This window comes from Nannospalax galili, unplaced genomic scaffold (assembly GCF_000622305.1).
Source record: "Nannospalax galili isolate Female #2095 unplaced genomic scaffold, S.galili_v1.0 scaffold211, whole genome shotgun sequence".
Lineage (NCBI taxonomy): Eukaryota > Metazoa > Chordata > Mammalia > Rodentia > Spalacidae > Nannospalax > Nannospalax galili.
In genome coordinates this window covers 3,183,799-3,208,456 of record NW_008329624.1, presented here as the reverse complement: position 1 = coordinate 3,208,456, position 24,658 = coordinate 3,183,799, and the positions used below count along the sequence as shown (strand labels likewise).

At 42.9% G+C, this 24,658-nt stretch overlaps 2 protein-coding genes across 13 annotated transcripts in view; one reads left to right on the top strand and one right to left on the bottom strand.

Moving 5' to 3' along the window:
• Positions 1–320: 320 nt before the first annotated feature.
• Gtf2h5 (general transcription factor IIH subunit 5) lies at positions 321–6,512 on the bottom strand. 2 transcript variants are annotated; one of them, XM_029566638.1, is made up of 3 exons: positions 6,434–6,512; positions 5,516–5,588; positions 321–688 (listed from the first exon to the last, which is right to left on the bottom strand). In XM_029566638.1, exons 2-3 carry the CDS (start codon positions 5,548–5,550, stop codon positions 508–510), a joined length of 216 nt encoding a protein of 71 aa, XP_029422498.1. In that variant the 5' UTR covers positions 5,551–5,588; positions 6,434–6,512; the 3' UTR covers positions 321–507. The 2 variants fall into 2 exon arrangements, with proteins under 2 accessions (XP_029422498.1, XP_008837737.1); XM_008839515.3 differs by having other exon boundaries at positions 6,387–6,489.
• A 47-nt stretch (positions 6,513–6,559) lies between these two features.
• The window catches only part of Serac1 (serine active site containing 1), a 54,048-nt gene continuing 35,949 nt past the window's right edge, over positions 6,560–24,658 (top strand). For 3 of the 11 annotated variants that reach the window (XM_029566772.1, XM_029566762.1, XM_029566754.1), the window contains exon 1: positions 6,924–7,067. In XM_029566772.1, coding sequence (XP_029422632.1) covers positions 7,030–7,067 — 38 coding nt within the window. In that variant the 5' untranslated portion in view covers positions 6,924–7,029. Of the gene's footprint in view, positions 6,682–6,921; positions 7,068–9,638; positions 9,760–14,341; positions 14,496–24,658 lie in introns of those variants that run through there. The other 8 variants (XM_029566791.1, XM_029566780.1, XM_008839470.3 and 5 more) reach the window with 5 other exon arrangements.

Sequence of the window (24,658 nt, the reverse complement as noted above, 5' to 3'; positions counted from 1 at the left end):
TACAAAAATCCACACTTGTTAACAGAAACTAGCAAAATATGTATCAAGGTTATACTGATAATTTAATAGAGGAATACTCCATTATTTTCCTAGTGAATTTAACTGGTATTAAAAAGATAGGAGTATCTATGCTATTACATTTACTGATTTACTTGTATCGAAGGTGCACACATGGAGGTCAGAGGACAACCTGTGGGAGTCCATTCTTGCCTCCTAATGTGTGGGCCTCTGGAAGCAAACACCCTGCCAAGCTTAGCCAAAGGCCTTTACAAACTCAGCCACATTACCAGCATGACTATATCTTAATAAACAATACATGCCAAATTGTAGCCAGTTTTTATTTAAGACTCTTTTTTTAATTAAAATTTTTTCTAATGGTACAACAAATGAGTTCGGGGCTTTTGTCTGAATAAAGGATTCTGCAATCTTTCCTACGTCATGTAAGAGTCTTGGCAGGGACTCTTTCATGTTTGTTTCTAATTTCAAAATGCATGACATCTAGCATTTTCACTTCTGGGTAAGAGAAAACGCATTTTGGTCCATTAATTCTCCTACTCGTTCCTGGAGGACATTCACCAGCTCTGCAATTACAAAGACGTGTGTGTCATCAATGTCTTGAATGATGAACTTCTTCCCCAGGGCATTGGACTCATCCAAGTATAGCAGAAACTGCTTCATGGCAGGATCACTGTGGAGACAAACACAAATCCTAAGACATCTACACCACTGAGACCTGAGCACAAAATTTAGCATAAAGAATGTTTCAATGATTTTTAAAGTTTGGAACTATTATTCAATCTCTCATTTTTCTCTCAGCTCAGGTATTAATGACTTACTTAAGTGTCAGCAGGTTTACTAGACAGGCCAAAGGCTTAGGCCAGGTGTGGGGGCACATACCTTTAATACCAGCACTCAGGAAGCAGAGGCAAGCAGATCTCTGAGTTCAAGGCCAGCCTGGTCTACAAAGAGAGTTCCAGGCCAGCTGGCGCTACAGGGAGACCCTGTCTCAAAAAGACCTTCCCTCCACCTCTAAAAAAGAAAAAAAAAAAAAGATGCCGGGTATGGTGGCAGCACTCAGGAGGCAGAGGCAGGCGGATCTCTATGAGTTCAAGGCCAGCCTGGTCTACATAGTGAGTTCCAGGACAGCTGGGGCTACAGGGAGCCCCTGTCTCAAAAAGACCAAAAAAAAAAAAAAAAAAAAAGAATGTCCTTATGCATAACCATTATAAGAAATATCTTGCCAGCAACAAATTTACAAAACCACTTACATTCCTTTAATCCTAGCACTCTGAAGGCAGAGGCAGGCAGATCTCTGAGTTGAGGCCAGCCAGGGCTACATAGTAAGATTCTTCATCAATACAAACAACAAAAGCCCTAAACAACCAATCAACCAAAAACAAAAACTCAACCAACCAAAATAAAAATACTCACGTCCATACTATTTATGAGAATTAAAGATATAAATTTCAAAGACAGTGGTTGTTTGCAGTAGGGCAGGGGCGAGCATGGCACAGCCACAGTGCTAAGGTCACATATTTAAGTAGACACAAAAAATTTCACATTTTGGGGGGTTACACAAAATTTAAAATTGTAAAGGAGTGGCAGTATACATGGAAAAATCTCAGTAAAGTTAACAAATATTTCAATTATTGAAAGAACCCCATGGGAAGAAGCATACAAATGGCCCAAAGAGCAATTCTATTAGGCCCTGAGGGTTCTTCCTGTTTATATTACAGAAGGGAAACCAGGAGGCCCACAGGACAGAGAATGAAAGCCTTAGCTTCTCTAAGACTGTTTTCTTCCTTGTCTATACAAATGCGGGGTGAGGTTAGGATGGGAATAAAGGAGCTGACAGTGCAAGAATGAAGGTGGGCAAAATCCTTAGTGCAGTGCTGTACAACCAAGCTGCTTCAAGTGGACCTTGACAAGCCCTGTTGTCCTGACTGGCTGAGGCTCCACAAGAATCTTCAAACATCCTATAAAAAACACACTGTTTTCTTGAAGGAAAGACTTTACCCAATGGGATGAATGGCTGTTTTGTAAAATATACTTCAGTTCCAAATGAACAGAGCAATAAGGTCATCCAAACAGGATGTTATAATAATGCAATTACTGTTTAAGTGTGATGTATTATTTTGTTCCTATTTAAGCTCTGTGAAATTCACAGATGATGCCAATTTACTCTAATTCTACACTAAGAGTTACTGTTAAAAGCAGCAATGGCTGGCGTGGCACACTTTTAGTCCCAGCACTCTGGAGGCAGAGGCAGGTGGATCTCTGATCCACCTGGTTTACATAAGGAGTTCCAGGCTAGTTGGGGCTACAGGGAGGCCCTATTTCAAAAACACCTCACAGATTCAAGGTTTAAGGGACATTTTGATATAAAATACAGAAGGCCTGCAATATTCTAGTCTGAATACAGGGCTCTCCCATTTAAAAAAGTTTTTTAATTAGCTTTATTTATGTGTATGAGTGTTTTGCCTGCATCATCTAGGTAAGCGCACCCATGTTGTACAATGCTTGCAGAGACCAGAAGAGGGCGTCAGATACCTGGAACTGGAGTTTTGGATAGTGGTTAGCCACCATGTGGGTACCGGGAACTGAATCCAGGTCTTTTGCAAGAGCGTCCAGTGCTGTTAACTGAGCCATCTCTTCAGTGCTCCCCCCGACCCCTTTTTAAATGAAGGGTGGGCTCTGAGAGAATCCTACTGGCAAAGGACAATATGGTTTTAGGAAACTGGGAGGTCAGTGGTGGAGCACTTGCCTAACATCTGTGGGACCCTAGGTTCAACCTCCAGCACTGAAAAAAGATTCTGAAAAGCCTAGTATCGAATGAGTCTACCAGGATGATACTGTCAGCTGTGAGAAGTTAACTGGTCAAAGTTGTAAGCAGTGTCATCTAATCAGAATGTTAGTCACAACTTTGTTATCGTAAGCCCTCCTTCCTGGTTAGTAGTCAACTGGTTACAGTACTTGAACGTTTGTTTTTCCTGAGGGTAGAAGGAATGTTGTATGGCACAACTGTCTCATTTCCCCCTTATATAAATCAGAAGGTAGTGAGAGTTTAAGGGAGGAGAGGTCTCTGAATCTGTGAGTTTTTGGTTAACCAAAGAGGACAAGTAGGCATGAGAATGGGGTCTCAAGGCAGCAAGAGCAGGTGGGGCTGGAGGTGGAGGGACAGCACAGCCTTACAGATTTAAGCAGACAAAAAAAAGTTACAGTTCCAGAAGTGTTTTCTGAGTTTGAGTTGTTTGACTTGGGATTCTATATTAGAGTCTAGCAAATTGTAGGTGCTCAATAAATATGTATGTATGTAAGGTCCTAAGAAAGATGCCAGGGGGGACACTGAGCTACCCAGAACCACAGTTCCTCATATCTCAATTAGGCTTTGTTGTTACAAAGACAGATTCTAAGGCGAGTACTGGCCTCAGCAAGGCCCAACCCCAAGTGACCGCTGTGATTTTATTTTTATTTTTTGGTCTTTTTGAGACAGGGTCTCCCTGTAGCCCCAGCTGGCCTGAACTTGCTATGTAGACCAGGCTGGCCTCGAACTCACTGAGATCCACCTGCATTTGCCTCCCGAGTGTTGGGATTAAAGGTGTGTGCCACCACGCCTGGCAACTGCTGTGATTTTCAGCCTCACTTCCATACTCCAATCTGCTCAGATTCTCCCTGTTGAGACAGAGGGGCTCTAAAATTATATTAACCACTTGGGGTTTAGGCTGAGATCACAATCTGATTTGATTCTGTTTATTAAACTTCGTTTAATAAATGTAGAGGTGTATGTTTACACCTTTGCAACAAAGGTGTGAAGCACTGTTCTGGCTGCCTTGGAAACACGGCCCTACCCAGGAAGCAAGAATAACAAGACTTACTGTAAAGAGAACAGTTAGACTGGGTTTCTGTCAGCTCCTACCTGCTTCTCACAAAGCCCATGGAGTAAGTATGGACTCAGAGCACATGTACTCTCCTTGTGCTGTAAACTGCTGGGAATTTACTCCACTGTAACATGTCCTCTGAGACACTGCCAAACCAATGGCAACTGCACACCAGAGGTCTGCTCTAGCACCTGAACTGGTCATGGAAGTGTGCTAGGTGTATGCTGCTTGCTTCCATAATTGCCACGATTGTGTAGATTTGAGAAAATGCAAAGTGCAAGCCTGGTTTTTGACAGTGGGTCCCCAAAGGGAAGATATTTTCACTAATCTCAGGTTTGAGATAAAAATACAAATTTGTAAATATTTTTTACCCAGTCTCGGAGGTAGTGTTTTTTTTTTCTTTTTTGGGACTGAGGCTTGAAACCAGGCCTTCAATCACAAGCTCTACCACTGAGCTATACTTCCAGTACCCCAGCCTTAGATTTTGGTGTTTGATAAGCCTTGGGAAAAATCTTTAAAAATTCTGCAGATGCCAGAAAAGAGGGTCAGATACCCTGGAAACGGAGTTACCAAGGGTTGTTAGATACGTGCGTGCGTGCGTGCGTGCGTGCATGCGTGCGTGCTGGGACCCACACCAGGTCTGCTGCAATAGCAGCCAGTGCCCTTAATTACTGAGTCTCCCAGTCTCACTTTGAAGAAGTTTTCAGACTTAGTACGTGCTCAAAGAATGCTTCTGGTTAATTGGATTAAATAACCTCACCTGTTTCATTTTACTTTTTAATGTAGGTACCAGAACATTTAAGACTATATAAGTGGCTTAAATGCTATTCCTACTGCACAGATGCTGCTCTTAATGTTGCCGGTGTCTCAGGATTTGCCCCTCCCTCAACTTTGCCATCACAGTAAATAGCACCCAGGGAAAGGCAGAGAGTAGCATTTCCAGACAACTGGAGTAGCCAGAGAGAAGGGTTTCCAATCAATCAAGTGAAAGCTGAGCAAAAATGAATCAGTAGTTCAAGTTTTAAAATTGGGTGACAACTACATCCTATATTTTAAGATTACTTTGAGGAACTCAACTCTAGAAACCCTTGTGGTTTCTGTTTCTCCTCTGGAAGATGTGCTAAGGTGTTCAAGAGACCTGCTCCAACTTGCTCTCTGTTCTCTTTTCAAATAGAACAATCTGTAGGTACAGACTTCATTAAGTTCCTGATTGGTTTCACATCTCAAGGCTCAGTCCTGGAGCCCAAACCAAGTGTAGGACAGTTTATTATTCAAATGACTTCTTTTCCTATCCAGGAGAGTGATTAAAAGGCAAGACCGTGGGAAGCAGGGCCTTAAATTCCAGGCAATTTCTGGACAGTCTGAGGAGAATGCCAACCTTAAACATTCTTCTCTAATCAGGGCTAAACAAATATACTGTCTCTGATCACAAATTAATGGAAAAATGCTAATTATATCAATTCAACAGAGACAATGAATGTATCATCAGCAAGAAACATAAGAACAAAATCTGTCTCATTTATTAAGTACACTGAAAATTGAAGACTTGATTTCAGATCAATAAAGCAAAACAGTATCAGAAAAGTCTTATGTAAATCAAGATCCAATGTGTAAATTTAAAACTCGTAACTACTAACCATTCTATAAGCACTCCTTTCAAGACGTTGACCATCTTTTCCCAGGCAGAATGTGCAGATGACTTCAAGAATGCTAATAAAAGATAAAGTGACACAATTTAAAAATTTCACCTTCATACTTTGAAGAGAGACGAAATAATAAATGATACTATTAAAGTTAAGCCTATCAAAAAGCTAACATGAAGAAGGCATACAGGGGCCTGGAGAGACGGCTCGGCAGCTCTTGCAGAAGACCCAGGTTCGAATCCCAGCACCCACAAGGCGGCTTTCAATAGTCCTTAACTCCATTTCCAGGGGTCCGAAGCCCTCTTCTGACCTCCGCAAGACACTTAACATACATGCAAGCAACACACTCATGCACATAAACAAATTTAGTAACGCACAAAACTAAGTTACAAATTTTTTAAAAAATTTTACCCAGACCTACTAATTCTAAGAAAGCAATCACTATCACCCTACACCAGTGAGCCCAACCCAAGTGTAAACCAAGGCAAATGGTTTTCTTCCTAACCAGAATGATTAAAAAGACAAGCCCACAGAGGTAGGCGGATCTCTGAGTTCAAGGCCAGCCTGGTCTACATAGTGAGTTCCAGGACAGCTGGGGCTACAGGGAGACCCTGTCTCAAAAAGACCACCCCCCCACCCCCCCAAAAAAGCAAGCCCTTGAGAGGCATAAATTATAGTATGGTAGTTCCTTCCGAGAAGGGCCTCAAGACGGTTCAATTTCGGGACCAGGGCACAAGCCCTTGGACCCCCGAGAAACCATGACAACGTGCGCTACAGTCCTGCCACGCGGGACCGGGACACGTGCGCGGCACCGTAGTCTTTTCCCCTCCCGATTCCCGACGCTGCAGCGTCCCACACAACCCACTTTTCCCCGCAGCTCAGAGCCTCGGCCACACTCCTCCGCCCACACACGCAGGTAGCGTCCCAACGTCTCAGACCCAGTGCGCCTGCGCCTCTACGTCACCACGCCTGGGTCGCTCCTGTGGGTGGGACGCCCCGGAGGGGCGTGCCCTGGGCGGGGCTAAGGGAACAGGGGGCGGGGCTACGTGCCGACGGCGGCTGGGAAAGGCCTTGGTTGCCAGCCGCCGAGGAGGGTGGGCTGCTCGGCTGCCTACGTCCCCGGAGAGCGGTCGGGGCAGGCGGAGTCCACGCGCCAGCAGGTAGGACGGGTGGGCGGGCTCGTGGGCGGGCGACGGCGTTGGCCCAGTCTGGCGCTGCGGGGAGGGCGATGGCCTTTCACGGGCGGGGCGCCCCGGGGAGGTCGCACGGCCTCGAGGGAACCGGTGACCTGCCGTGGGCGTGGGGGCCTCTGCCTGGTCCTCCAGGATGGTGGCTGCAGCCCGGGATGGTCGCTGCAGCCCCGGATGGTCGCTGCAGCCCTGGTTGCTGCTGAGGAGCCTGCACTCGGTTCCCGAAAAGATAAGGACCAGCCTCAGTTGTCACACCTGAGCGTTCCTGACCACAGCTTCTGGCCCTTATCCGACCCGGGAAATTGGCTAGATGGACAGATGATAAGGTTTCTAAACCCAGCCATGCTCAATTTAAGGTGAAAGCCTCTAGAAGGTTCTAAAGTTACCCTCATTCCCCAAATCTCACCTGTAGTCTCATGGAGCTGTGCTCTTACCAGCTGAGGTAGGAGGTTGTTGCTTTTGTCATTCTGGTCTTTCCCCTTATTTCCCTCTATCGGCCCTTTATATTTCTTTGTAAAAATTTTTATTGCATTTAATTATTTGTGTATGTATGTGTGTATGTATGTGCCACGGTGCATGTGTGGAGGTCAGAGAACAACTTGTGGGAGTTAGTTCTTTCTAGCTTGTGGGTTCTGGGGATCAGACTCAGTTGTCAGGCGGCATCACCTGCGAGCCATCTCAACAGCCAAGGTCCCTGAAATTCTCTCCTGTTGTTCTTTTCCAAATCGGGTTGCACACATGCTTAAATTTGTTTAATCCCCCCAAGTATCTTTGCTTTGCTTGTTTTCTTGCCTACATTTTCCTCCTTGAAAATCAGTTCTCCCTCTCATGAGTGTCTCGTCCGGGCACTCTACCTTTGACCTGGACTGACGTCTGCACATTAATGACTGGTGAGTAATCTGAACACCTCTCATACTGAACTGGTTCTCATCTCTCACCCTCACCTCAGAACCTGCTTTTTAATGTCTGTTTCTACAAATCAACCAGATTTAAAACGTATTCAACAAACATATCTGAACACCTGAACAATGTGCAAGACACTATTGTAGACATGGGGTGCAATGGTAGGACAGTAATTTTACTGGGAACAGAAAAACTCTAAACCAGAGACCAGTCAGTCAGATGGGATGTGACAGTGACTGGAAGGGCTACTTTGGCTAGGAGGGATCGGAAATAGCCTTGGGGAAGATTTCAAAATTAAACTTCTTTACACCAGCTGTAATGAGCCAGGAGGCACTGTTCCTAATGGCATTCAGAACTAAAGTTATCTAGAAATAGATCAACCTAAAGATGCGTAATTCTGTAGGAAGAAAATTATTATGCTCTACTGAAATTCATAAAAGAAGACCAGTAAATGGGAAGATAAACACTATTCATGGATGGGAAGGCTTACTATCAGAAACATTATTGTTGTTCACAATGCTGTAAATTTATTGCAATGGCAGTTAAAAATCACGTGACTTTTCACAGACCTTGATCTGCTAAGCCTAAAATTTACATAGAAAGCAAAAGAAAGGATAACTAAGTCAATTTTGAAGAAGAAAATTATAAATAACACTTTCTTCCTATCAGGAGTCAAAACTGAATATAATATCCGTAGTAAGATAGTATGGTATTGGTTCTGAGATAGAAAAGGAGATTCATGAGACAATAGTGCTTAGAAAAGCACTCATGGACATATGAGCTTAATTTACTACTACTAAGTGATTTCACAAAGCAAGAGTGTAAAGTGCTTCATAAATGACATTGAGTTATGTAGTCTCTATTTGGAGCAAAGACAGAATTATTCATACCATTCACAATAGAAATTTCTAGATAAATTAAGGACCTAAATGTGGAAGGCATACCTGTAGGTTACTTGGGGAGGGAAAAAGGAGACTGTTGTTTCTCAGAAAGATTTCTTTTTTTTTTTTTTTTGGTTTATTGTGGTAAAATTTACATAGTATTTGACATATAGCACTTTAAAAATATTTTTGTTTTTAAGTTATATGTGCATCTCTGTGTGTGTGCCTGGAGGTCAGAGGCAACAGATCTGTCTGGAGCTGGAGTTGTAGGTGGTTGTGAACTGCCTGGGTACCTGGAATTGAGCTCTGGTCCTCTGCAAGACCAGTATGCACATATGTATGTATATGTATATGTATATATATACACATATACATGCATATATGTATATTATTATTTCTTAACTTTTTAAAAAACTTTGTTGAGAATTTCATGCATGCATGTTAGGTGTTTTGATCAAATCCACGCCTACTACCTCCCCTCCAACACCTCCCATATAGTCTGTCTTTCTTTTTTCAATGGGGCTTTTTGCCACTTTAACACTCCCCCCTCTGAAGAGGTAGCCCTAAAATCTTCTAGGGATTGGATAAGAGGTCCCAAATACTCTTGTCATTTTTGGCCTTTGGAACAGAGTATGTTGCTAAGAGGCCCAAGGACATTTTGACTTTTAGCCAAGGCTACTTTTCTTTGGGGTCTTTTTTACCCTAACTGCCCAGCCAATTCCTACCTCCTATTCTTATCACACCATCCTCTGAAGAAGTTACCCAAATTGCTGATATGGAATTGTTACACAGACCGCTCTGGCTTCTTCCATGCTGAACAGGGACACAGGGTGAGGCAATTGGAGTACCCCTTCAGTGAGTCTATCTAAAAAGACTCCCAAATTGTATAACCGTTATCACCATGTGGGGGCAGGATCCAGGCGCTCTCAGGTAGTTCCCTGAGTTCTCAGCCCTTGTGCCAGAGGGAGGCTGGAACAGGCACTCTGGCGGTCTGCTGAGATCTCAGCTTTATCCTACTAAATGGGCAGAGGTCTGCCTTGGGACCCAGTATGCACTCTTAACCACTGAGCTGCTCTCTAGCCCCCATTTAGCACTTTTTAGTGGTATTCACGGTGTTGTGTGATCATCTTCTGTTTTCTTTAGAAGGATTCAAGTTACAGAAAGTGCCCTTGAGGATGCTGCAGCATCACTCTAAAATAGATCCAGGGTGACTTAAAGGCCAGAGCAGCAGCAGTGAGCGTGGAGGAAAGCGAATGGATCTGGGGTATGTTTTGATGGCAGAGGACAGGAGTTGTGCATGGTTTTTATAGTTGGTGGGGGGAAAGCAAGGACTTAACAGCAACATCCAAGGTTTTTGCTGGGGCTACTAAGGTAGACTATTTCTCTTCCTCTTCCTCCTCTTCCTCTTCCTCTTCCTCCTCCTCCTCCTCTTCCTCCTCCTCTTCCTCCTCTTCCTCCCCCCTTCCTCCTTTTGAGACAAGGTCTCCCTCTAGCCCCAGCTGACCTGGAACTCACTTTGTATACCAGGCTGGCCTTGAACTCACAGAGATATGCCTGCGTCTGCCTTCCAAGTGCTGGGACTAAAGGTGTGCACCACCATGCCCGGCTCAGGTAGACTGTTTCTAAATAGAACTCCTTACCATTTGATTGATGGTGATAGATTAGTGGAGGAAGAATTTGAGAAGAAAAAAATAATTCTGTTTTGGACAATTAAATTTGAAAGGCCTGTCAGACCAAGTGCGGGTGTTTGGTTGGAGATGGGGAAATGCAGTTGATGTGTCTGAGGACATAGTACTAGCTCAAGGTGCTTGTCAGGATGTGTCACTGGCATGTAGGCATTTAATGCTGTGGTAGATTGGGATTAGATTCAGCTATATTACACAGAAAATGTGTTATAGGCTGTGTACAATGGTGTGGGCCTTTAACTCTAGCACTTGGGAGGCAGCAGGCAGATGTCTAGAAGATCGAGACCATCCTTGTCTATTTATCGAGTTATAGGCCATCTGGAGCTACAGGAAGACTCTGTCTCAAAAAACCAAAGCCAACAAAACAAAACACAAAAAGGAAAACCAAACAACGATAAAAAAGGAAAATGTGATGGCCTAGGTGGTCCATGGCTGTTGTAACAGTAGCTGCGTGGCACCAGGGACTTGACTTTTCAGTCTTGCCACTCCATTGTCATTAGCATATGCTGCATGATTAAGGCAGATGCTTTAATCCCACTGTCACCTGCTTATTCTAGAAGGAAGGGGGAGAGAAGGACAAAGAAAGGTACATACTCTTTAAGGACACATTCAGAAGTGGCACGTACACTTTCCATTCGTTGACTGTCATTCAACAACCACAGTTAACTGGAGGGAAGAAGGCTGATACAGTCTTTACTCAGTAACCTGTGTGCCAGCTCCAGTTGAGGCTTTACTGTTGATGATGAAGGGTGAAATGATGTCCCATTTTGGTCAGATTTCTTCTCCACTCAGGACAGTGATGCTGTCCTAAAGAACATCCCAGGGTCAACACTGTTGCTAAATTCATGGAACTTTGAAATGTGTTTCATTTTTATACTTAGAATGTCTCATTTTATTTTTGTGTCCTCAGTTTCATCAGAATTTCTCCTCTGTTCTCTAGTTGCAGGTAGTGTTTCAGATCTAATGTAACCATAATCATGATTCCCAGGAACAGAGAGAGAGAGAGAGAGAGAGAGAGAGAGAGAAGGAGGGAGGGAGGGAGGGGAAGAACAAAACTGAGGACTTTATACTACCTAGATTCAAGACCTACCATAAAACTCAATAATCCAGACAGTCTAAAACTATATTTAGCAGTGTTTATAAAGTCAAACATGATCTTCCCTGTGCTACTTTTAAAAAAATTTTATTATTTTTATTTTATGTGTGTGCATGTATTGCCTGCATGTAGGTAAGAGCACCCATGTTGTGCGATGCCCACGTAGGTCAGAAGAGGCTGTCGGATCCCCTGAGACTGGAGTTACGGACAGTTGTTAGCTGCCATGTGGGTGCTGGGATTCGAACCTGGGTCTTCTGCAAGAACAACCAGTGTTCTTAACCGCTGAGCCGTCTCTCCAGCCCCCTGTGCTACTTATTTAAGAACACAGGAATAGGTCAGTGGAATGGCTTCGAGTCTAGAAATAGCTCTGTTGAGTTCTGAATAAGGTATAGAGTCATTTCACTGGGTCAAAGAACATTTTTCAGCACATTCTATTGGAACTTTTGGATCGCCATATAGAAAAAAGTTCAATCTCAACTTCTGTTTTACTCAATATATAAAAATTAACTTGGAATGGAGCATAGATCTAAACATAAAAGATAAACATCTTTTAGCTAAAATAATGTGAAAAGATGACACGATGTAGGCTTTAGTTTGTCAGATGGGATACAGAATACAGTAGACACTAAAGAAAAAAATTGGTAGAGATATTCTGTCAAAATTTAAGCTGTTTATCAAAAGGTACCTTTAAAGAAATGAATAGGGGGCTGGAGAGATGGCTCAGTGGTTAAGAGCACTGGCTGCTCTTGCAGAGGACCTGGGTTCCGGGCCCAGCACCCACATGGCAGCTAACAATCATGTGTAACTCCAGTTCCAAGGAATTCAGTACTACCTTCTTCTGACCTTCTGCAGGCACTGCGTGACAAGGGTGCATTTACTTACATGCAGGCAATACACTCATACACATAAGATAAAAAAAATATATTTTTAAAAACTTTAAAAAAGAAGAATAGACAAGACTTGGAAAAGATAGTTGAAATAACATGTACATACATTTGATAAATGTGTAAAGAACTGATAACTCATCTAAAAAAATTAAACTTATGTATAAAGAACTGATAACTCATCTGAAAAACCATTTTAAGTGAGCAAAAGACCTGAACAGGAGGCTGGAAAGATGACTCAGTGGTTAAGAGCACTGGCTGCTCTTCCAGAGGACCCAAATGGCAGCTAACAACCATCTGGAACTCTAGTTCCAGGGGATCCAACACCCTCTTTTGGCCTACTTTGCACACACAGGTGCACTTACGTACATGCATGCAAAACACTCATATACATAAAATAAAAATAAATAAAAATTTGGATACTTCACAAAGGTAAATGTAAATGGTTGATATGCTTTTGACAATGTGCTGTCAAGATGGTTTTCTGAGCATTTCAAATTGTGAGGTACTGTAAGATACCTACTAAAAAGACTAAAATCAAATATTGGCAAGTCTGTAGAATAGCTGGAGCCTTCATTCTCCTACTTTGCTGGTTACAGTTGTTAAAAATACTTATCAGTGTTATGTAACATTAAGCATGTATTTTCCCCATGACCAAGCGTTTTCACTCCTGAGTAGTTACACGAGTTTGAAAATTGTCTACAGAAAGACTAATTCAAAATGCTTACGGTAGCTTATAGTAGGCACAATCTTGGCAGCCCCCAAAGATGCCCATACTCTAATTCCTGGAGCCTGTGATTATATTTTTTATAAATGGTAAAAGGACCTGCAGATGGAATTAAGTTTACAGACTTTAAATGGGGAGTTTTTTTATACAAATGTTTTTATTCAATTTCATACATGCATATAATGTGTTTTGATCATATTCCTTTCGCATTACCTTTGCTTAGCCCACGCCTGTACCAGTAAGATCATTATCTACCATAATCACACATAGACCCTTAAAGTGGAACAGGAATGCAAGCGAGGTGCAGATGTGGCAATGAGGAGGGAACAGGCTGTTGAAGTTCAGAGATCTAGGGGAGGAAGTTCAGAGATCCAGGGGGAGGCGTCTAGGAGCCAAGAGATGAGGACGGCAGAATGGAGCTGGATTCATCAACCAATAACCAGAAAGAACTGGATTCTGCCTGAAACGTGAATGAGGTAGAGTTGGACATTCCTTAGAGAAGCCAGGAAGGAAAAGCAGCCCTGCCAACACCATGGCTTCAGTTTGGGACACTTAGAGCAGAGAAATTAAATGTAGAGTGGTATCTAGGAATCTGCATTTTATTAAGAACCTGAGCAGATAGTCTTTGGATGACATGTTGAGTAACACTTCGTACCCTGTTCTTTAATTTTTAAAAAAGATTTATTTTTATTTTATGTATGGGTTTGCCTGCATGTATGTATATGTATCACATGCATACCTGGTGCTCTTGGAGGCCAGAAGAGGGCTTTAGATCACCTGGAACTGGAGTTACAGGCAGTTATAAGCTGCCACATGCTCCTGACTCCTGAGCCATCTCTCCAGCCTTTATACCCTCTTCTTTAGAACTTCATCTAGACCCATGGTTTGAGAAATATATGTTGGTGAATCATACATTTGTATCTGTACAGTGGATCTTTCTGCCAAACCCACTTCACTTTTTGATCATCTTACATGAATATTAAAGAACCTTAATCTAGACAGGTTGAAGTTGGGAATTCATCCTTTCTGCCCGATCAATTTCTTTTCCAGTTGTTACTCATTTTGGTAAACTTTTCCCCATGTACTTAGGATTCAGGTCAGAAACTGAGGCCCTTATGTGTTTTCCCCTGCTTCTCCACCAGCGTCCTGCTGTCAGACTTGGTGATTCTTCCATCTTACCAGCTCATTTGTCTGCTTCCCCCTGCCTTAGGTACCCTAAGTACCCTTTTCTCCTTAATTATTGTTCAAAGCCTCTATGTTGTCTTTTCCTGACTGGTTTGGCTCCTCTCTCACCTATCTTCTAAGTTTTCTTAAAAACAATTTAATAATACAAAACTCCATTTATTAACATCACGGAACTTTGATAACATCTTGTAACTCAGGGTGTCAGACTCCTGAACTTGAAAAGACTTTCGTGATCTGCAGGCTCCTACTTTTACACTCTCATTCAACAGAATCAGTAAGGAAGAGGAAAGCCAAGAAGCACTGTCAGCTGTTGACCTGATGGACATTTGTAGAACACTCTACCCAGCAGCAGCAGAACACACATTCTTTTCAAGACTATTCTTTTGCAAATAGATCACATTCTGTGCCATGAAACAGACCTAGGTAAGTTTGAAGGAGTTGAACTTATCTAAGCCTGTTCTTCAACCACAATGGAATTAAGCTAAAAATAATAAAGATACCTGAGAAAATCCCAAATATTTGGGAATTGAATCACATTCTTTTGTGGGTCAAAAAAGTCTCAATGAAACTAGAGAATAGTTTTTAATCAAATAAAAGAAAAACCAACACTACCCTACCTGTCAGGCATTTGAGGGGTGGAGGGGGAATAGCAAGGGGCCTTCTTAGTATTAAGGGCATTAGAAATGATGTTTGCTTCACTTCTAAGAAACTAGAAAAAACACTTTGAAATCAGTGCAGACAAGGAATAAAATAACTAAAGATCAGTGATGTTTCAAGAGCCTCTAAATGAGATTAAGCACTGCTTCTTTGAAAATAATGAAGCCTGCCAGGCGTGGTGGCATAGGCCTTTAATCCCAGCACTTGGGAGGCAGAGGCAGGTGGATCTCTGTGACTTTGAGACCAGCTAGGGCTACATAGTAAGTTCCAGGCCAACTGGGGCTACGGGGAGACCCTGTCTCAAAAAAACAAAAACAAAAAACAAAAACAAACAACAACAATAAAAAATCCCATAAACCTCAACTGATTAAGAAAAAAGAGATTTAAAAGGGGAGGTGGGTTCTAGAGAGATGGCTCAGCTGTTAAAAGCATTGACTGCCCTTGCAGAGGACCTGGGTTCAATTCCAACACCCTCTTCTGGCCTCTGCGGGCATTGCATGACATGGTACACTTACATACATGCAGGTAATATACTCATACACATAAAAAAAATAAATATTTTAAAAACAGAAAAAGAAAAGAGAAAACACATTGCCAAAATCAGAAACTAAAGCACATTACTTCAGACATTAAAATAGTATGGAAATACAGCTTAAAACTTAAAACTTTTTTTTAAATTTTGTGTGTATGAGTGCCTGCATGCATGCACCCATGTCATGCAGTGCCTGCAGAGGTCAGAAGAGGGCATCAGATTCCCTGGAACTGGAGCTATGGGCAGTTGTTAGCTGCCATGTGGATGCTGGGAATCAAACCCAGGTCCTCTGCAAGAGCAACCAGTACTCTTAACCACTGAGCCATCTCTCCAGCCCCAACTTAAAACATTTTAAGAAAGAGAAGTTGGGGATGTGGCTCTGTGGAAAAGTGCCTAGCTAGCATGCCTGAGGCCCTGGGTTCCAATTCCAGCCTTCCTCAGAAAACAAAACAAAACAATTCCAAAATAGAGGAGATGAAACTTTTATAAGACCTGAATTAGGCCAGGGGAGGCCTGGTCTGCATAGCAAGTTCTCTGATAGCTGGGGCAACAGGGACTCTGTCTCAGAAAACAAACAAAAGACCTGGCTTGCTTTGATATGAAAACAAGACAAAGATTATCATGAAACTACAGATTAATATCTCTGATTTATCTTTGACACAGAAATCTATAGCAAAATAGTGGCAAGTCAAATCCAGCATCTAAAATGGAGACTTTTATTCACACAAGAACTGGTATACAAATTATTATTGGCCTGGTGGCACCACCTCTAATCTCAGTCTGATCTCTGTGAGTGCCAGTGAGATCCTGTCTCAGCATAGTGAGACCCTGTCCCAACAAACAAATCAGCCATATTCATAATCCCTAAAAATTGGAAACAACCTAAATGCCTTCAGCTAGGGAATGCATAAACAAATTAATTCACCTGTATAGTCAGTAGAAAAGGTAAGCTGCCTGGTGTCCACAGCAACACGGGTTAGGGTTCTCAAGTGCATTTCTATTTGGTTTGGTTTGGATTTCTTGAGACAGGGTCTCCCTGTAGCCCTAGCTGGCCTGGAACTCACTGTGTAGACCAGGTTGGCTTTGATCTAATCTGCCTGCCTCTGTCTCCCAAGGTATGTGGGCTGTTGGGCCCCCGGTCTGGGGTACCCAAGGTCCATGGAAAGTCACACCCCAATGACTCAGTCCCAAGACCAGGAGATGCAACAAGCAAGAGGATTTAATCATTTGCGCAGACGGGCTTCTGCCTCACTCGGAGAGAGAGCAGCAGCCCAGAGCTCAGCTTACAGGCTTCTTTTAAAGGCAAAAACCACAAACCAAAACCGGCAGCAGTGGGAGGGGGCCGGCAGCAGTGGGAGGGGGAAGTTTTGGGTGATTTTCAGCTTGTGCACAGAGCATGAAAAGGTCAGCTTTTTCTCAGCAGTTAGATTTTACATCTTACTTCCTTGTACAGCTTCCCAGAATATTCTTTGGTCTGGGAGACTTGGTTTGAATCCACTTTGACCTGGGGGGGAGGCTTTAGTTTGATTTCATCAGGGCCACTATGCCCAGCTCAAGTGCACTTTTAATTCAAGTGAAGGAAGTCAGGTCCTGGCTACTTACATTTACATAACATCCTTTTTTATTTCTTAGTTTTCATTTTTATTCTGTACTTACCTGTGTGTGCCAAAATGCAAGTGTAGTGTCAGAGGACAATTTGTGGGAGTCTATTCTCTCCTTCTATCATGTGGGTCTCTGGGAGCCAACTCAGGTCATCAGGGCTTGGCAGCAAGCACCGTCAACCACTGAGCCATTTTGCCAGCCCCAATTTATGTGCCCTTCTCTTTTGTAAAGACTTATTTTTTTTTTAATTTTATGTGCATTAGTGTTTTGCCTGCATGTATGTAAGTGCACCTGTGTTGGGAAAGACAGAAGAGGACATTGAATCCCCCGGAACTGGAGTTAGGGACTGTTGTTAGCTACCAGGTGGGTGCTGGGAACTGAACCCTGGTATTCTGCAGGACCAGTCAATGCTTTTAACTGCTGAGCCATTTTCTAGCCTCTTATATGACATTCTTATAAAGGCAAAACTATAGGTACTGTAGTGGCTTCCAAAGCCCAGTAAGGAAGAGGCTTATCTACAGGGTATGTCAGGGACAAAGGTCAGTGTCAGTGGTCTTCCTTACTTGTTCTCCACCTTAATTTTTTTTTTTTTTTTTTTTTTTGGTCTTTTTGAGACAGGGTCTCCCTGAAGCCCCAGCTGGCCTGGGACTCACTATCTAGACCAGGCTGGCCTCAAACTCAGAGATCCACCTGCCTCTGCCTTCTAAGTGCTGGGATTAAAGGTGTGTACCACCACACCTGATGTTTATTTTTTTAAATTTTTGTTACTTTTTTATTTAGTGTGTATGTGTATATGGGCACGCATGCCATATTATGGAGGTTGGTGACAACTTTGGGAGTTAGTTCTCTCCTCCCCCCCCTTTTTTGTGGTAGGGTTTCCCTGAAGCCCCACCTGGCCTGGAGCTCACTATGTAGACCAGGCTGACCTCCATCTCACAGAGATCCACCTGCCTCTCTGTCTCTGGAGTGCTGGGATTAAAGGTGTGTGCCACCACCCCTTGCCTGTAAGCTCTCTCCTTCCACCATATGGGTCCTGAGTATTGAACTTGGGTTGTCAGGCTTGGCTGCAGGCCTTGACTTACCCAGTCATCTCACTGGCCCCACCTTATTTTTTGAGACAGGGTTTCTTAGCAACCCTGGAGCTTACCAGTTTGGCTAGACTTGCTGGTCAACAAGCACTAGGGATCTTCCTGTCTGCCTCCTCAGTGCTAGGAATATAGGTGCATGTTGATGCTGTGCCAGGTTTGTAACATGGGTCCCAGGGATTCAAACCCAAGTCTTTTGTTTTGTTTTGTTGAGACAGGGTCTGACCTGGAACTTGTTATGTAAAACAGTCTGAGAGAGAGCGACTTGCCTCTGCCTCCCAAGTGCTAGAATTAAAGGCGTGCACTGCCGAGCCTGGCGTGATAAGCACTTTACTGAGTGAGCCACCTCCAGCCCTGGAAATTGGAACTCTGAATCTAACTTTTGAATCCATCAATTTTGAAGTATCTGTAGTAGTTTGTAGAGATAAATTTCAAACTGCACCATAGATCCGAGCACATAGGACTCTAACAGGAAACGTTCCCACAGAGATGAGCAATTAATCAGAGATTACACAGCCTATAGGCAAACAGACCACTACAAAGCTAGGAATCCTTAATTACTAGAAACAGTAGTTCCAACACTGAGACTTCAAAAGTTTCTGTAATGTAAAGGAAGATGTAGAAATCAGTAAGGGCCAACTTGTTGCAGCATCATTTATCCCCACAAGGCCAAAGGACAAAGGATGTATAGGGTCAATTTGGAGCTGGTTAGTCTGGAGTGGCCTGGCTTGCCTGGCAGTTAGTGCTGGCTACCAGCTACAATGTATTGGCTGCCTTAATGGGACTCCGTGACCTATTTCTTGTGACCCAACAGACCAACCTACACTTTTTTTTTTTCGGTCTTTTTGAAACAGGTCTCTGTAGCCCCAGCTGTCCTGGAACTCACTATGTAGACCAGGCTGGCCTTGAACTCACAGAGAGCTGCCTGCCTCTGCCTCCTGAGTGCTGGGATTACAGGCGTGTGCCACCACGCCCGGCTCTACACTTCTTTTTTTTAGCTTATGGTAGCCACAACATTCTTGAGCGGCCAATCTGAGGCCTCCGGTTGCCAGTGCTGGTCAAGGCCCTGTTTGCATCACATTTCCCTCCTGCAGCCAGTTAGTCCTAAGACCAGACCATAGTTAGTGTAGGAAGACAGTAACGAAGGATGTGGTTTATAGGAAAGGGAATCATTTGTGGCCATTAAAATACTCTGCATTTTGGGCTGGAGAGATAGCTCAGTGGTTAATAACACTGGTTGTTCTTGCAGAAGACCCAGGTTCGAATCCCAGCACCCACATGGTAGCTAACAGCTGACCGTAACTCCAGTCCCAGGGGATCCGACAGCCTCTTCTGACCTCCGCAGGCATTGCACGACATGGGTGCACTTACCTACATGCAGGCAATACACGCATACACATAAAAATTTTTAAATTAAAAAAATATTCTGCATTTTAAGACTGTGTTGAACAAGTCAGTGAAAATGAGTTAAATAAATGAGTTAAATAGTTGGAGACTCAATTTGGAGGAACAGTCTGAAAACATTTCAGGGAGATTGCAAAAGATAGAAAATATGGAGAAAGTTGAGATTTGAAGGATATCATTTTTTAAAAAAAATCTAGCATCTAATGAGTAACAACAGGAAAAAAAAGAATGGGGGATGTGGACTGAAGTTCCCAGAAGAATCTGTACCTGTGTTAAATGTTCTGCAAGCTGATGGACTGATCAAAACCTCAGGGATTGTGGTGAGCCGGGATGTTGCAGTGCCTGCACCAAACTATCTTGGGCTATCTTAGCCCCTAAACAGACATTTATTGCCTACCTTTATGTGACCTAACATCCTTCTATTAGATGAATCCTTCTGGAAAGGGTTTGGTGACATGACTGAGTGGATAAAGGCTCTTGCTGCCAAGCTCGATGACCTAGAACTCACATGATGAAAGAGAGAACTGCCTTCTGCAAGTTGTCCTCTGACCTCTGTGTGTTCATGTGTGCACACACACATACAAAATAAATGTAATAATAAATTCTTTCGGAATATGCAAACAGACCCCTAGCTTTCATGAACCCTAAGGCTAAGAATGCCAGCAGATAACATCTGAGGCCTGAACCGAGACCTCCCCTCTTTTCTGTTACCTGCCTGCCCAATGTTTCCACCATTGCATTGGAAAAATGCCTTAATTTATAACTTTGTTCTGTTACTATAAAACTGTCAATAAACTATTACCACATTAGGAAAAAGGCATTTGGAGAAGGTTGAACTGTGTTCCTGGGTCATGGTCACTCACATTTCGCTACACAATGCGCTATCTTTTGTTCTCTTTGATGTATGAGCTGTGTTTTCACATTTGACAGGGTCACCATAATAATTGTTAAAAGCATTACAGAATTCGGGGCTGGACAGATGGCTTAGCAGTTAAGAGCACTTGCTACTCTTGCAGAATATCTGGGTTCAATTCCTAGTACCCACTTTAGTGACTCACAACCATCTGTAACTCCAGTTCCAGGGAATTAAATGCCCTTTTCTGGCCTCTCTGGGCACTGGACACAAGTGGTACACATATATACATGCATGCATGCAGGCAAGACATTCATACACATGAAATTTATTTATTATTCATTTAGTTTTAGACAGGGTCTCCCTGTAGCCCCAGCTGGCCTGGAACTCACTTTGTAGACCAGGCTGGCCTTGAACTCAGAGATCTGCCTGCCTCTGCCTCCTGAGTGCTGGAATCAAAGGTGTACACCACCATGCCCAGCTTACACATGAAATTTAAAACAAAATTAAGGGATAAGAGAGATGGTTCAGCATTATGGGAGCACTGGCTACTTTTGTAGAGGGCTTAGTTTGGTTCTTAGCACCCACAACCATCTATAACTCCAGTCCCAGGGGATCCAGCACCCTTTTCTGGCCTCCACAGGTATTGCGTGATGGGTGCACTTACATACATGCAGGCAAAACACTCATGCACATAAAGATAAATTTTAAAAATTAAAGTACTGGGGCTGGAGAGATGGCTCAGCAGTTAAGAACACTGGTTGTTCTTGCAGAAGACCCGGGTTCGAATCCCAGCACCCACATGGCGGCTAACAACTGTCCGTAACTCCAGTTCCAGGGCATCCGACAGCCTCTTCTGTCCTCCACAGGCATTGCATGACATGGGTGCACTTACCTGCATGCAGGCAATACATGCATGCACATAAAATAAAAATATTAAAAAAAATTAAAGTACTGCAGAATTTAAAAAAGATGTGGGTCATAAGATTGAAGGAACACACCACATCTTGAGCAGGTTGTATAAGAGTAAACCCATAAACAAAGTAGAGAAATGCAAAAATATTAGAAGCAAAGAGAAAATCCTAAAACTGCCAGATGAACTACAATATGGATAACTGATGTTCATTGAGAATGTAGCCTGGAATAGGCAGATTCCTCAGCTTTGCACACATGAGGTCATGTAATATTTATAAAAGCCTTCTAAAGCAGTCCTATTATTGTCACATTATAGATTAAGTGATGAAGCCTAGAGAGTTATATTAACCAGGAGCATCTAATTATGCGTAACTGCACTCTGCACTAATCAGGATGGTAAGATGACACACAGAGCTGCCTTGAGAAAGAGTTCTTTGGTGGGGGTACATCACTCTATGCAGGGCCACATGAGAAGAACATGGGTCAGTCAGGCGGCAAAGAATGGACCAGGATTACTATTGTGCATTTGGTGGGGATTAATGGATGAGACAGTAGGCAAGCTGCAGGTTTAGGAATGGGTATTTAAATAATTTTGGCAGGCTGTCCCCAGATTGATGCTTGCTGTGACAGGGGTAAGGGGATTGTTGGCTTGGTGTGTGAATTTGATAAAGGAGGTGGTGGGCTGGCTTGAAGGCGCTGCTGGTAGGCAGGTGGTCTACTACCCAGTGACTCCTGTCTCCACAAAGCCTTAGGATGGCAAAGTGTTGCAGAACAAAAATCATACTATATGCTGCGAGTGCCAACTACACACTGGGTGCTTGAAAGAAGTCTAGGAGAATAACACCCTCCTCAAGAACAACAACCCAGGGTTTATGGACATAAGAAGCACCGGTAAAGGAAGAAAGTGGCGAAATATGGCAGATATTTATGTTGATTGCTTTAAAAAAGTGATTTCTTGGGGATATTTAGAAACAAAACAGGAGCCAGCGTGGTGGCATACACCTTTAATCCCAGAACTCGGGAGGCAGAGCAAGGAATCAAGGCCAGCCTGGTCTACATAGTGAGTTCTAGGCCAGCTGGAATTGCAGAGAAGACCCTGTCTCAAAAAGAAAAAAAAATGAAACAAAATACATAAATAAAAAACTTAATACAGGTGAGGTCAGATTTGATAAAACATTTTGAGATTCCTCATTTGGGAGAATGATGATACCTACCTTTTAGTTTTTCTTCTTTGAGACGCTTCTCACCATGTTGCCCAGGCTGGTCTCAAGCTGATGGGCACTAGTAGTCCTTCTTCCTCAGCCCCTTGTGGAACTGGAATTATTGGTGTATACCACCACACCCAGTGTTACTTAGGATAGCATGTTTAAAATGTTAGTAGTTATTTACTACAGCAACAATAGTAAATGGTATAACCTTAAGACAAAGGATGATAAAATTTGATTATTCAACATATGACTGGATTGAACACCATCTCGCTCTTTTTTTTTTTTGGTCTTTTTGAGACAGAGTCTCCCTGTAGCCCCAGCTGTCCTGGAACTCACTATGTAGACTAGGCTGGCCTTGATTGCTTGCTCTGCCTCCCGAGTGCTGGGATTAAAGGTGTGTGTCACCATGCCCGGCTATGAACACCATCTCTTAAAGGACAAATTATGAAATTATGAACAATACCAGATGATTATAACTGTTATGTTAAAAGCTAATTCTTGCTACTTGTTAATAGAAAACTGATAGAGAATATTATGTGAAACGGGTAAAGGATAGTGTGTGATGCTAAAATGAAGGTGTACTAACTCCATAGTAACGTGTGCCTAGCACCACCTCAGGTCACTTTGAAAATGTCCTTTAGTAGCATGCACATGAACAAACGCCAATGAGAATAAACATATATAGTGAAGAAAGGTAATCTGAACAAATCAATAATTATAGAAGAATAGAGTCTAAAAAGAAGCTTATTATGAATCAGATGCCATGTGTGGAACGTGTTTGGATGACCCCAGTTCTTGCAGACCTGTAATACAGAAGTTCGTGATGTACTGAAACACTAAGGGGATATTTGAAGATACTGAGAAATTACTTTTATTTCAGAGGCACGGTGATTTTCTGTTCTCAGGAAAGGCATGTACTAGTTACAGTTAGGTGATGACAGCTTAGATTTGCTTCAAATAATTAAGGTGGTGATGAAACGTGGAGTCAGGTGAAGACTGCAGGCATGGCAGGCAGCAGCCATGTGCAGCAGCTAATGTGGGTCCTCAGTCACATGAGCTGTGTTTCATACTAGCAGCACTTAACTCCCCTGCAGCTGTATACAGTTAGCAACTGCTCTATTAGTGCCAATGCAGAAAATGTCCATCTTACAGATGTTCTAGTGGATCAAGTGGGTATAGGCCAAATGCAGTTTTGACCGCATGGGATGCTCACTCTAGACGCTGTTGAAACTTGTCCTAAGCCTGTAATAATTATGGAGGCCAAGTGTCACAGAAGCTAGAGCGGGAGAGAAGTAATCAGAAGGGACGTTTGTACTGTTTTACAGTTGGCTGTGTGCGTGGTGGGTGTCATGGTTGAGGATGCAGTGCATTTTCAAGATGGTTTTCGTGGAGTAAAGTCCAAGCCTGTACATAGGCTTTGCCTTGGTATATGAGCAGTCTGCTTCAAGACAGTCTTCTACCACCTTTCCCTTTATTTAAGTCTCCCGGAGATGTGGTAGTGACCATTAGGCGGTGGAGAAAATGAGATGCAGTGACCTTTTCTACTGTACCTGTTGCCTGCATTGGTTTGCATCATATTTGGAACATCTCTGCTCAGTTGATGAATCAGTGGGCAACAGTTCTTTGACAGGACGCCAACAATTGAATTTCATGGATTTTAAACAATATTAGCACTGTCATGAAAGAGCTAGAGGAAAGCTAAACATTTTCTAAATGATTTAAATCTGTCTTCAGCTGGAACTTTTCACTGCTGTTGGGCCTTCATTTATCAGAGGCAAACACACACTGCGTGTGCATGTGTTTTTTTTTAATAAATAATTTATTGAGAATTTCATACATGCATAAAAGGTGTTTTGATCAAATCCATGCCCACTCCCCCGCTTCCAGCTCCCTCCACGTCTCCCTATCACTTTTTTTCTGATAACTTCATGTACTCTTCTTCTATAATCTTTTTTTAATGGGGCTTTTGGCTACTCTAACACTCCCCCTTTCCGAAGAGGTAACCCTAAAATCTTTTAAGGATTAGATAAAAACTCCCAAATATTTTCAACATTTTTGGTTTTTGGAATGGAGTAGGTTGCTAAGAGGCCGAAGGACATTGTGAGTTTTCTTTGGGGTCTTTTTACCCTAACTGCCTAGCCAATTCCTACCTCCTATTCTTATCACACCAGCCTCAGAAGAGGTTACGCAAATTGCCAATAGGGAATTGAGGCGTAGACTGCTCTGGCTTCTTCCATGCTGAACAGGGATGCAGGGTGAGGCAATTGGAGTACCCCTTCAGTGAGTCTATTTAAAAGACTCCCTAATTGCATAACTTATCTCAAGGAGGA